Source organism: Syzygium oleosum, unplaced genomic scaffold (genome assembly GCF_021117445.2).
Source record: "Syzygium oleosum isolate NSW1041296 unplaced genomic scaffold, Sole_v2.1 Sole_v2.52, whole genome shotgun sequence".
In the NCBI taxonomy this organism is placed as follows: Eukaryota; Viridiplantae; Streptophyta; class Magnoliopsida; order Myrtales; family Myrtaceae; genus Syzygium; species Syzygium oleosum.
The window spans coordinates 1,491,760-1,504,451 of NW_026607536.1; the positions used below are offsets into that span (position 1 = coordinate 1,491,760).

Genomic DNA, 12,692 nt, shown 5'->3' on the forward strand with positions numbered 1-12,692 from the left:
CAGAAAAGAAAATTAACTGTCATATAACTGTTACATGAAGTCCTAGCAATTGGATCCGCCACTTCAACACACACCACTCTCTCTCTCAGAGTGATCGGACGGGGGAATTTAAGAAGATCTGCCATGGCTTCTCCCGATGCTGCCAAGAAAAGGGTAGCGCCTGCTGTCAAGTCACCTTCCTCCCTCTTCCCATACGCCATCTTCCTAACCCTAATCATTCTCTTCCTCTACTCCACTTTCGTCGCTCCCCCGGCCTCCCCTCCTCCCGAAGAGAAGATCTCCCCATCCTGCAACCTCTTCGACGGCCGATGGGTCCTCGACCCGGAGACCCGGGAGCCCATGTACGACGAGGCATGCCCGTTTCACCGGAACGCCTGGAACTGCCTGAGGAACCAGAGAGAAAACATGGGTACGATCAATTCCCGGAGATGGGTGCCTAAAGGTTGCAGCTTGGACCGGATCGACCCGGTTCGGTTCCTGGGTCTGATGAGGAACAAGAACATTGGGTTCGTGGGGGACTCGTTGAACGAGAATTTCTTGGTTTCGCTTCTGTGCATACTGAGGGCGGCTGATGCGGGTGCCAAGAAGTGGAAGAGGAAAGGGGCTTGGAGAGGAGCTCATTTTCCCAAGTTTAACGTCACGGTTGCTTATCACAGAGCGGTGCTGCTGGCTAAATACGAGTAAGACCTTTCTTGATCAGTGGTTTTATTTTTTGTTCATATCGTTGCATTGTTGAAGAGATGATCTTGAATGAGTGATGTGGCTATTGTTTTGATATTTTGAATGTTTTCAAGTAATAGACGGCTATTGATGAATGTTCATGTCAGTTGCATATTTAATTAATTAACAAATTTCCCAAGTATACTCATCCCCAGTTGCTTATGTTTTCATCGGACAACCTTCTGTTCCATAAGAACTTTTATCAATTTTCTGGAATTGAATTTGGTGACTACGCGGTGTCCCTGCACCATATTCCTATGGACAGAGTTTGTTTGTAGAAACTGCTGAAATTGTTCAACAAGTGTAAAGATTTTGAGAGAGAGCTTCTGACTTTGTCTTAGAGGTGGTTGTCAACATTGTTGTGAGAATGTGCTAGAAAAGCCTGAGGGGTATGCGATTGATGGACCAGCATAAACCAGCAGATCGCAATGCCGTAATCTTTAAGAGTTGCTAATTGATGCTGAATCTAACTAAAGTATCTGCAATTAAGCTATAAAGATCTCTCGCTTATCGATAGCTGGAACTGGAAGTGTTAAATCCGATTGATCACCTAATGACAATATCGATGTTGCTTATTTTCTCTTAAATCAATCTGCAAAGTTTGCTTATAAAGCATTGTACTTATAACCTCACATGCTTATAACTGATTAAATGAAGGTGGCAGCCGGAAGAGTCCACTCTGGCTGAAGGACATGGATCAAAAGGTTTTTATCGAGTAGATGTGGACATTCCTGCTGATGATTGGGGCCACATCAATGGCTTCTATGATGTCCTTGTTTTCAATACTGGTCACTGGTAATTTCGCTCTGTCGCTTAGTTTTGTTCACTAAGATAAATCTATCTGATGCTTTTGCATCCTTGGTGTCTTAATGCTTTCATTTCTTTCCCTGCACTAATATCGTGTCTCTAATGAAATGTGTGGGCTTTGCCCTATAAATATCTAGAACCTTTAGGCTGTGTAGGTGATACCTGATTACTCTGCTTAGTCTTAAGATTTTGTCTGCCGTGAAGACCATTATCTCCTCATTTCTAAGCTAGTTATGTCATTTCTTGTGTGTCCTGATGTGTAGGGTAACCGTTTATGCTATCTTTAACCTTGTCAGGTTGGATCAACTGGTGTATTCCTGTTATTCCATATTTATTTTTAGTTTTATGGACTGAGGTGAACTCTATGAGTACTTACATGGGTGGTTTAGGGAGCCTTATTGTCGATTGGATCAGTGCTGAGATAAGTGAATATGGTATCTGAATAAGACGAGAGCAAGGAAAGAAGTAGAAGTTTTAGGAGAACAGTTAAGTCTCAGAATTATTATTCCCACTGGTGGTTTTTCGAAGAAGCAAACTGAGATAACATAGGCTGGAAAATAGTCAAAAGTGTCAACCGACTAAAGATTGCGGTTCTCGTGAATCTGAAATGCTGCCATTTCACTATTAGCCTCTTTAAGAACTGTTAATATTAGTCGCTTGTTCTTGCCTGTATAATCCTTTCCCTGAACATTTCTTACATGGAACCCTTTTTCCTTTGATAGGTGGGGTTTGGATAAGTTCCCGGAAGAGGCACCACTAGTCTTTTATCGGGCTGGACGCCCGATCTTCCCACGCCTCAAGATGTTGGATGGACTCAAAGTTGTTCTTGAGAATATGATTTTGCATATACAAAGGAAAATCCCCAAGGAGACCCTCAAGTTCTGGCGGTTACAGTCGCCAAGGCATTTTCACGGTGGAGACTGGAATCAGAATGGTAGTTGCCTGTTCAATGAGCCACTCCAGGATTCTCAGGTACAAAAATAGAATCTTGCACTCTTTGTGCCTCACTGCTCTCTCATGCTACTGTTCCAGTATGCTAGCTGATCAAGTACCATACTTCAAAGATTTCTTGCATATCAAATAACAGATTTAAGTAAATACTTTCCATAAATTTGTGCTTGCTCTTCCTCTGGCCGTTTCTCGTTGTTGAGCTACTTTGGGACTTCTCTACATATCGCAACAACACAATCAGATTTTTACTCGGGATTGGGTACTAACAACTAGACAGCTTGATATGTGGTTTGATCCCAGCAACAATGGCGTGAATAAAGAAGCAAGACTGCTGAATAATCTGATCGAGGGCACGCTGCGAGGAACGGATATTCAGTTGCTGGATTTGACACATCTGAGTGAATTCAGAGCTGATGCCCACCCAGCAATTTGGTTGGGAAAGAAGGACGCAGTGGCTGTTTGGGGCCAAGATTGCATGCACTGGTGCCTACCTGGTGTGCCTGATACATGGGTTGATATTTTGTCCCAATTAATCCGTCATGGCTTGGAGAGACGGTGACGAACTAGGAAGTATCGTGCGATGGTGACTGTTGAAGATGGTGATGAAGCTAGCTGGTTGAATTTTGACAACGGGTTCGCACTTAATCATGTGAAACTGACTCAATCTTTGAAATTCTTTATTGATTTGCTGGTAGACTTAACAGCTGCTCCATGGCTTGCGACGAACTCCGAACTGACGATTTTAAAGAGAAGTGTCGGTTCACAGCTAGGGACAAGCTTTACCAGTCAACCACCGAGGCACTTCAATGCACAACATGTTAGGAAATCCGAATTCGAGGGTCTCGTTTGTTGCTGGTGTGCTTGCCTTAACCATGGTGATCATTTTCTTTCTAAGCTTATGGATCATAGATCTGAAGTTTGTTCTTCCTTGTAAGGTGAGCTATTCTCTCTCTTGTTTTAGTAGGGAGGTGGGTGAAAAAAAGCCACATGTCCGGGTTGGTCTCTTGAATACGGTCATTTTGTAAAGACGACATTTAAATGAAGAAATAGATGAACACAGTCTATTCTTTCGTTCAATGTTCATGCATATTGAGATGATTTGGTGCGATGTGAATGGTTCTTGCAAGTACAAATCCATCACTGGAGTCAATCTTCCGATGTGATCGTAGAAATTAGATTTGTATGGTATTCACATCTAATCAACGATTTTGATGGGCTTGATCTATTTAGAATTCGATCATTGCGAGACGGGCGCACCGCACCGTAATTACAGGTCTTCTACTTTAGTTTTTTACTGTTTAATAAATTTGACGTGATCAGCATTTTCGCAGGGTATTTAAATCAAGAATATTTGAAATCTTTTTCCAAATAAAAACATTGCTACTCAAGATTATTTCAAATGTTTTTTTTTCGCAAATTTTGTAAATGTAAACAATACTTTATTTCATTTAAACTGTGGAGAGTCGAAATTAGCTAATAAAAACTGAGTGCGACTGAATCGTTAAAAGTTAATTTTTCTTTTTTCCAAAAGTGGACAAATATAGGCCTATGCTTACTTTCATAACTCATGGTATATAAAGATATTAATCAGATGTTTTTCGATGCTTTCAATCACGTATTAAGAAGAACCCTAGAACCGGCAATCAGAGTACCGTTTTCCCTTCTTCGGTTCCCCCAAATCCCCTCTCCTTCCCGGCCGTCGTCCTCCCTTCATCAAATCCTCGTCCTCTCCGAAACATTCGAACCTCCTCCTCCTCCTCCTCCAATGGCGGCGCTGAGAATCCACCCGCCTCTTCCCCTGAATGCCCTGCCGCGACCCCCCGGAAGACCACCCCGCCTCCACCCCCTCCGCCTCAACGCCCGCAAGTCCCTCCCCCTCTCCGCGCCGTGCAGGGGGGGCGGCAGGAGGAAGGAGGCCGGCGACGCCGAGCTCGCGTCCGCCCTGGCCGAGGAGGTCGCGAGGGCGCACGCCCAGGGGAAGCAGAGGGACGAGGCCCTGGCGAAGGGCAGGGCCCTCCTGTTCTCCGAGCTCTGCGGCTACTTGTCGCTGAAGGAGGACGAGCTGTGGAGGAAGTGGGAGGGGATGGAGGATGGGGAGCGGCGGGGTCTGGCGACGGAGTTCGCGTCGAATTGGAGTGCCGATTTCCATCCCCTGTCCGCGAGGTCCGTCGTGGAGATGGTCGAGGAGCATCTGCAGCAGCAAGGAAAGAAGCCGCCTTTCTCGAACGATTCGGCGTTTTTTCCTGGCTTGAAGAGATTGATGGGTTTGGGCGAGAACAAGTGAATGGGTTCTTGGGGTTGTGGTTTTGTTGGGTGGGGCAAGTTTCTATTCGCTCTGCGATTCCCTTCGTCTTTTCTTGGATGGGAAGAGCTGAGTAGTGAGTGGTGACTGCAGTGCACGATGTCCTTCTGATCAATATTGATTGTACATGTTTATACAGCATTATCATGGCGACTTGAGTTCTGTTGATTTGCGTTTGCTCTGCTTTGCTTCTTGCTTCCCTCTTCCTTTTTCCCCTGTCCCTCCTAATAAAAATGGAGTTTTGTTCTGTTTGTTGAATTTTGTGGATTGGCAATGGTAATCGGTCAAACGAACCATACTTAAATTTGGCAATAAATTTTTGTTTCTTGACTGGGTTCTATGCCTATAGCTTTTTATGTTGTCGCAATAGTTTACCATAATTTGTTTGCATAATCTACGGTATTAAAAGTCACCAAATATAATATGCAATTACCAACTTTTTTGAGTTCATCTACCAACATTTTTTAGATTGTTGCAAAAGTTCCAATGTGTTAAACGATCGACTTTTATATGAAATGTCACTATTCACATTCAAAAGTTGCTGGTATTTGTTTACTCTGGTTCTTGACAAATTCAAACCTACTCCCTCCTCGAGCGAACAAATCTTCTTGCAGTTCTTTAAACAAATGAAACCCTCACTGGTGGGCTTGTCCGAACATCCCACTGGAGAAGCAGAACGGGTCCTGATATGGCGAAGCTTTCATCTGTCGCTCCTTTATTTACCAACTTGCACCCTTTCTCTCCCATGTTCTCTTCATCTGCAAGGAAAAGTTTGGAGCTTTTTCGCAGTCTCTCACTGAATCACGTATCATCCTCATGGGAATTGAAGGAATCGAGGGACGCGTTCCATTTTCTTCCTCTTCAGTTCATCGGTGGAAGTACGACGTGTTCGTGAGCTTCAGAGGTGAGGACATCAGGAAGACCTTTGCTGCCCACCTCTTCCGCGCGCTGAAGCGGGCGGGGTTCCGCTGCTTTGAGGATGATGACGGGGTGGAGACCGGGATTCTCATCAAGCCCAAGCTGCTCGACGCGATCCGCCATTCCAGGGTTTCTCTCATCGTGTTCACCGTCGACTACGTGGACTCGCGGTGGTGCTTAGACGAGCTGGTGGAGATCCTGGAGTGCAACAGGCGCAGAAATCATCAGGGTCACGCGGTTCTGCCTATTTTCTATGATGTTGAGCCAAGTGATGTTTGGAAACAGAGTGGGCGATTTGGGGATGGTTTTGGAAGGTGCTTGGCCACCCAGACGGACGATTTGCTGGTGCAGAAGTGGAGGGATTCGCTTAAAGAAGCTGGGAATTTATCAGGATGCCATTTATCTCCTGATGCTAACGGGTAATGCACTATCTTCCTCGAGAGCATTATGTTCTCAGTCGTATTTTCAGTTGTGCTCGCTGCAAAAGTTCATATTGGTGCTCGATTTGAGCTTACTTAGACTCTGTTTGATTTGGGTGTGAGCAGTTAGTGTAGATTTTAATATGAAGGTGTGTGTATCTATCTGTGTTTATGGGACAACCTGTCAAAGGGTGAAAATAGGTAAACAATAGCGCTTTTATAGGATGAGAAAGGATTATGAGGGCATGAGGATGGATTTAGTTTCTCTAGTTGGTCTTGTATATGAGAATAGCGTATTTATAGGCCTCTTTAGCTGACATGCTCTGCAAATTATCTCTGCTTGTCTCAGAGCACTAAACATCAACTAACGTAGGGTTGCCCAATCTCACTTCGGTATATATAGATTCATCTCTCGTCATGTGATTACTACATCCACTACTAATATATCACTCATCATTCTTCTCCACATTAATCTCTTGGCATGCGTAGAACGTATTGTCTGTATTTTCCTTTTTATTTTTCATTATAGTTAGCTTGGTAATTTATTTTTGAGTGACAATCTTTTTCAGTGTGGCCATAATTTATACGAGAGCGACATTGTGTTTATCTATAAAACCAACAATCTTTCTCCAAGTGATTCGTTTTCTTGCAAATACTGCATTAGTATTTTTCTTTTGGAGAGTTTTCTCCTCCTCTTTTATTTTTCCATGAACCCTTTCAACCATTCTTAGATTTATGAGACCGTATGTTTATTTTAGACTGAAAGACACTTTCAACTGATTCTTCATATTAAACCATCAGTCTTTTTTTATGCGCCTCTAGAGAGCCAAATAATTCACTAACTAACAGGGTTCTTAAATCCTTTGGTTCTCCGATAGAGGTGACAATGGTATTGTATTTTCTGATAATTGTTGTCAACATTTTTTCTACTATCCTTTGATCAGTGATATCCTCTCTGTAGGCCCTCATTTAATTTACTGGTTCTTTTAATCTACCACAAAATTGTTGGACGGTCTCATGATCTTTCATTTTAGCATCTTTGTATCCCCTTCTAAGGGATTGAAGTCTAACGGTGCATGTCTTGCTTTGGAACTATTCTCGTAGTATATCTCATGCCTTTTTAGCGGTCTTCGCTCCAATGATTCTCAGAAATATCATTTCGGAGAGTACTTGCTGGATTACACGGGCCTTGCATCTCTGTCGGAACGCTTGCTCCTTCTTTCGGAGCCGTATATCCTTTCTCAATGATGTCCTGTAAATCTAAGCCATCAATTAAGGAGCTATTCAAATAGTCATAGTTATTTCCATTGAAAGTAGGAATGGGTAGTGAGCGTGAGGTAGAGTTTGGCCATAATTTTGATGTCGAATAATTAGGTGGGTGATTGTAGTAGCGGGTGAATAGAACAAACATCCAATACCAACTGAAGGAGGTTCTGATATTACTATCAAATTTTGTTAGATTTTGGTGTTAGTATTTGATATAGATTTTGATGAGAAAGTGTGCAACATGGCAAAGGGTGGGAAAGGAAAACAATAGAACTTTTATTTGACGAGAAAGGATAAAAAAGGTAAAGGGAAGGGTTTAGTTTTTCTAGTTGGTCTTGCATATAAGAATTGAGCACTACAAGCCTCTTTAACCGACACACTCAGCAAATTATCTCTGCTTGTGTTAGAGATATCTGCTTCATTTGTGTCTTTTATTTGCATGCTTTAATCATGGACAATTTGTTGGCCACTAATCTTAAGTGCAGCGAGAGTTCTCCTAGGATGTGACGCTAATTATGTTAAAGATCTTCACACTCAGGCCAATGTGAGACAGATACTATTTGCTGTGTCTTCTCAGCTTTTGTCATGCTAAAGATTCTCCATTGCTGGGAAAGGCGAGGATCAGTGCACCAGAATACGTGCCCCCACAGTACTTGGAATTGACCTGGAATCTTTGATTGAAGGGCAAGTAGTCGTAGAACCTCCTTCCTTTGTTGCCTGCTATAATAGTCAAAAAAAGAAGTAGCTTTCTGAGCGAATAACTGAATATGATCTCAACTCTACGAATCATGCTTCCGGGGTAAATGCGCTTAGTGGAGAGTATTCAACACACTTCAAGAAGAGAGTATCCTAGGTTAGAAGGCCAATGACATACCTCTTCACCTTCTAGATAATTGTAGTTTGGCAAAAAATCTAGGAAACTCTAGAAAATGGATTAATAATTTAACAAAACTTTACTACTGATTGAATTGAGTTCATATGTTTCTTGCTTATATGCCGATGGCCTCTCCATGCGATAGTTAGTTATGTTTGAACTAGTTCTGCCCATGCAACTACAGGGATCAATCGGACTTCATCAAGCAAATTGTAGGACATCTCTTCAAGATTATTCCCAGAACAAGTTCCCCCTATGCTATTGGAATAGATTCCTTTGTAGATGATGTGATATCGTTGCTGCAAATTGGGTCAGAGGATGATGTCCGTGTCGTTGGAATATGGGGAATGAAAGGAATTGGTAAGACAACCATGGCCAAAGTCGTTTGTGATCGCCTTTTCAGGGAATTTTAAGGTGTAAGCTTACTTGAAAATGTTGGAGATGCAAACGAAGGTACTCTTTTACTTCTTCAGAAGAGACTACTCCATGATGTTCTGCAGGTACAAGGTCTAGAAATGGATGATCTTAACAGCAATGTCAATGAGATAAAAGATAAACTCTGTCGAAAAAGGATTATTCTAGTTCTTGATGGCATCACTAACAAGGACCAAATTGAGTATTTTGGCGCTGAAGATCGAGAATGGTTCCAAGATGGGAGTAGAATTTTGATAACTACAAGAGAAGAACGGCTTTTGGGAGATCTCAAAGTAGATGATAAATACATGCTCCCCGGACTAGGGTCTAGAGAATCACTCCAACTCATGTGTCACCACGCCTTCTGCAAAGACCAACGTAAAGAAGGGTATGAAGAGTTGTCCAAGAGTCTTGTCCATTATGCAGGCGGTCTGCCAATAGTTCTTAAGAGATTTGGTTCCTTTCTTTCTAGGAGGAAAAATCAGTGGCGAGAGATATTACAGAAGTTGCTAACACATCCTCATCTTTATTCAATCGGAATACCTTTATATACATTCTCCTCTCTTTGTCACTCTGTAGGGCCATTTGGAGGCCATGGTGGAAGTTCTTTTTATGATCAAACATACAGTGACATAAGAAAAATAACGATTGTTGAAAGATCAGTGATCGAGTCCATTACTATTGACTATGATCAGAATGGGTGTTTGGTGTGCTCACCAAGACATGGTGGATCTATTGACTATGATCAGAATGGCTGTTTGGTGAGCTCGCTAAGACATGGTGGATTTTTGGAAGGCAAAATATGGGAGGTAAGTCCATTATTACAGTCACACTTTGTATTTGCAATATTTACGTCTAGTTATGCTATTCTTTATGAAAATATCAGCTACTCTTCATGGAATGGAGGTTGAGAAAAAGTAGTGTTACTGAGTCATAAAACATGCATTTGCTTGAAGCAAATCGACTGGGTACTTCCACGATAATTAATCAGCTCCTGATATATTGATGGTCTCGTTGTCTGTCCTAAGATTTGTCTTTAGGGTGCCAAAGGAAAAATAATTTCACTAGTGTCATCTACTTCTCTGATGTTACACTTAATCAGAGATCGCTTCAGTGCTTGTCATTGTCAATATTGAGTGTCAAGAATGCCATGTGCTTATGGCGCAAAGCATTGGGGGTTCGAGATGGAGTTGAATAATAATGATAAAAGACTAGTGAAAAAGGCAAACTGTGATCCATGATAAGAGAAGGACTACAAGTATACATGACATAGCCTCTAACTAGTCCTTCCAGGAATTAAATATCTTTTGTCTGGGGATAACTTAACCTAAATAGTGCATCTAGAGAGCATAGGATTTTCGTTCTTCAAGGGTTATTGATACTCACTTCCCTCTTCTGCAATTGTTGCAGTTACATTTAGATTATCCAGATGAATACTTGATTTCAGTTTCCGGCTACATTCGAGAAGATTCTTATCGTGTCATCAACGCTCTTACCTTCCACAGCAATAAGAGGCCATATGGGCCATATGGCAATGAGAGAGGGAAGTTTTTCAGGTTTCCACAAGTTGATGGAAAAATCATTGGTTTTCATGGAAGGTGTGGCTTTTCTCTGGATTCCATTGGAGCTTATTTTGGACCTGTCTCTCAGCCATATCCTTTCGAAGACGTAGGGCCATTTGGAAATGGGGAAAACTGCTGGGATGATGGCAAGCATACAGATGTGAGACAAATTGTTGTAGTCTCTGGTTCTGCAGTTGCATCTATTAGTATTACCTATGAGGAGGGTCATTCTTTTGGACACGGTGCAAGTGATGGCGGCAAAATAAATACGGTAGGCTACTCTAGTAGGAACTCGGTGTCAGATAAATGTTACCCTTTCTATTTTCAATGATGCAGCTTATCATGCCATTGCTGAAGACAGTGTCTAGATGGAAATGATATACTAAAACCTTGTAACTTAGGTATGACACCATCAACAGGAAGCAAGTTTTTATAGGAAAAAGATAGATTAAAATAAGTTCTTCATAAAATTGAACACTTTTTGAACTTTTGTATTTAAAACGGTTGATAAGGGAGAGTAAATCAATTGTTCTCCATCTATGAAAGTATTTTTCATTGATTCATTTTGTTAAGCGAAACAAATAGTCAGTTTAGGAAAATGTTTTTCAAATCATTGATTTTCAGCAAAGTAAACGCACTTGAATTATCTTTTTTCTTTTTTCATCTTATTTATGTTGATATGATGTTGAAGTAGGAAAGATGAATTACTATTTTTCAGATCATGCATCATCATCTCAATCATCAAGAAAGTGGATCATGCACTGGTCATTCTCATCTACCCTGCATTTGTTTCCTGGCTTGTTGCAGTAACTTTTCTTCGCCCTTTATATGGTTGTTACAGATAACTCTAGACTGGTTGACTTAATATCTAACTTCAGTTTCGAGATTTATTGTGAATGATTTGGGTTCTACCATCATCCACTCACTCAAATTTCAAAGTAATAAAAGAACATACGGACCATTCGGCACTGAAACCGGAAGGAAGTTTTCATTTCCAGCAACTGGTGGAAAGATCATTGGATTTTATGGGAGTTCTGGTTCCCATCTTCGAGCTCTTGGAGCATATTTCGAACCAATATCTCATCTATATCCGATCAATTGTAGTGGACCATTTGGAGGCCAAGGTGGATTCCCATGGGACAATGGAAAATTTAATGGTGTAACGAAAATAAAATTGATTGTGGAAAACGTTGTCAACTGCATCTCCTTTGAGTATGATGATAATGGCGAATCTATATGGTCCTCTACACATGGTCACAGTGGCAATGGAGATATACATATGGTGAGTTTATTGAATATTTTTCATTCATATTACCATTGTTCCTCTCCTCCTTCTCTCTCACACACACCTGCACACACAAACCCCATTCTCGATTCTATGAGAATTTTTATGAAGCCTTTCATTTGCTTCTCTTCTTTTGATGATTGATTCACTCTGATAAGAAATAGGTTGGTTATGTATCATCTCTTCAACAAGTTTAGTAACGAGCATAACTGGCCTATTTTTCCAATGAAGAGAAGCACCTATGATTATCTTGTCAGTGAATATCCAAACGAACAATTTCAATGAATCTTTCAATTTTTTATCAACTTTGCTCAGCTCTATGTATTCCTCTATCTGTAGAGTACATTCAATATACGGAAATGGCCGTAACATACTTTCTCTTATTCGTATTAATAGCTACTTTAGGAGGAATGTTTTTATGCGGTGTGGTAAGGTATGGAGGTCCAAGTGCCTACAAACTGCCTTGTGCCACCATTATTCTAAGTACTAGTTTTCTAATAAACTTGAAAAGTTTTATTAAAGTAATTTATGAGTGATAGTAGCCCCGTATGCATAATGTACAATAATAAAGTATGGGTAGTGGGAAGCATCTTTGAGGGAAATGAAAGCATCTTCGGCAAAGACCAACCTAAAGAAGGGCATGAGGAGTTGTTCAAGAGTCTTGTCCACTATGCAGGCGGTCTGCCAATGCTTCTTAAGAAATTTGGTTCCTTTCTTTTTAGTAGGAAAAATCAGCGGCCTGAAATTTTGGAGAAGTTGGCAAGGGATCCTCATCTTGATTCAATTGGAATACCTTTAGATCCATTCTTCTCTCTTCGTCTCTCTGTAGGGCCATTTGGAGGCCATGTTGGAGATTCTTATGATGATCAATCATACAATTAACATAAGAAAAATAGCAATCGTTGTTAGCTCAGTGATCGAGTCCATTACTATTGACTATGATCACAATGGGTGTTCGGTGTCCTCGCCAAGACGTGGTGGATCTTGGGGAGGCCAAGCATTGGAGGTGAGTCCTTTAGCTTACAGTTCGCTTTGTTGATTTGCAATATTTACGTATGGTTATGCTATTCTCCATGAAAATATCGGCTACTGTTCGTTTATGGAATGGAGGTTGAGAAAAAGTTGTCACTGAGTCATAGAAAATGGACTTGCTCGAAACAAATCAACTGGGTAC

The 12,692-nt window shown here is 41.3% G+C and overlaps 2 protein-coding genes and 1 pseudogene across 4 annotated transcripts; all 3 read left to right on the forward strand.

Annotated features, from left to right (window-relative positions):
- The first annotated feature begins 72 nt into the window (after positions 1 to 72).
- On the forward strand, positions 73 to 3,555 carry LOC115669002 (protein trichome birefringence-like 12). Of its 3 annotated transcripts, none has more exons than XR_008815548.1 (5): positions 73 to 680; positions 1,378 to 1,515; positions 2,250 to 2,499; positions 2,756 to 3,111; positions 3,183 to 3,555. XR_008815548.1 is itself a non-coding variant. In XM_056307263.1 (5 exons), the coding sequence occupies exons 1-4, from the start codon at positions 124 to 126 to the stop codon at positions 3,035 to 3,037; spliced, it is 1,227 nt and encodes a 408-aa protein (XP_056163238.1). In that variant the 5' UTR covers positions 73 to 123; the 3' UTR covers positions 3,038 to 3,077; positions 3,183 to 3,555. The 3 variants fall into 3 exon arrangements, 2 of the variants coding, with proteins under 2 accessions (XP_056163238.1, XP_056163237.1); XM_056307263.1 differs by having other exon boundaries at positions 2,756 to 3,077; XM_056307262.1 differs by having other exon boundaries at positions 2,756 to 3,555.
- Positions 3,556 to 4,141: 586 nt separating this feature from the next.
- LOC130136851 (uncharacterized) lies at positions 4,142 to 4,942 on the forward strand. The gene has a single exon (XM_056307360.1). The coding sequence runs from the start codon at positions 4,244 to 4,246 to the stop codon at positions 4,760 to 4,762; it is 519 nt and encodes a 172-aa protein (XP_056163335.1). The 5' UTR covers positions 4,142 to 4,243; the 3' UTR covers positions 4,763 to 4,942.
- A 654-nt stretch (positions 4,943 to 5,596) lies between these two features.
- The window catches only part of LOC115666042 (uncharacterized), a 55,180-nt pseudogene continuing 48,084 nt past the window's right edge, over positions 5,597 to 12,692 (forward strand).

Bases quoted from the DNA above. Each gene is read 5' to 3' on its own strand.
- LOC115669002 (XM_056307262.1), top strand. From the start codon at position 124: ATGGCTTCTCCCGATGCTGCCAAGAAAAGGGTAGCGCCTGCTGTCAAG. The intron at 1,516-2,249 runs GTAATTTCGCTC...TTCCTTTGATAG, and splicing joins GTTTTCAATACTGGTCACTG to GTGGGGTTTGGATAAGTTCC. The intron at 2,500-2,755 runs GTACAAAAATAG...ACAACTAGACAG, and splicing joins AGCCACTCCAGGATTCTCAG to CTTGATATGTGGTTTGATCC.
- LOC130136851 (XM_056307360.1), top strand. From the start codon at position 4,244: ATGGCGGCGCTGAGAATCCACCCGCCTCTTCCCCTGAATGCCCTGCCG.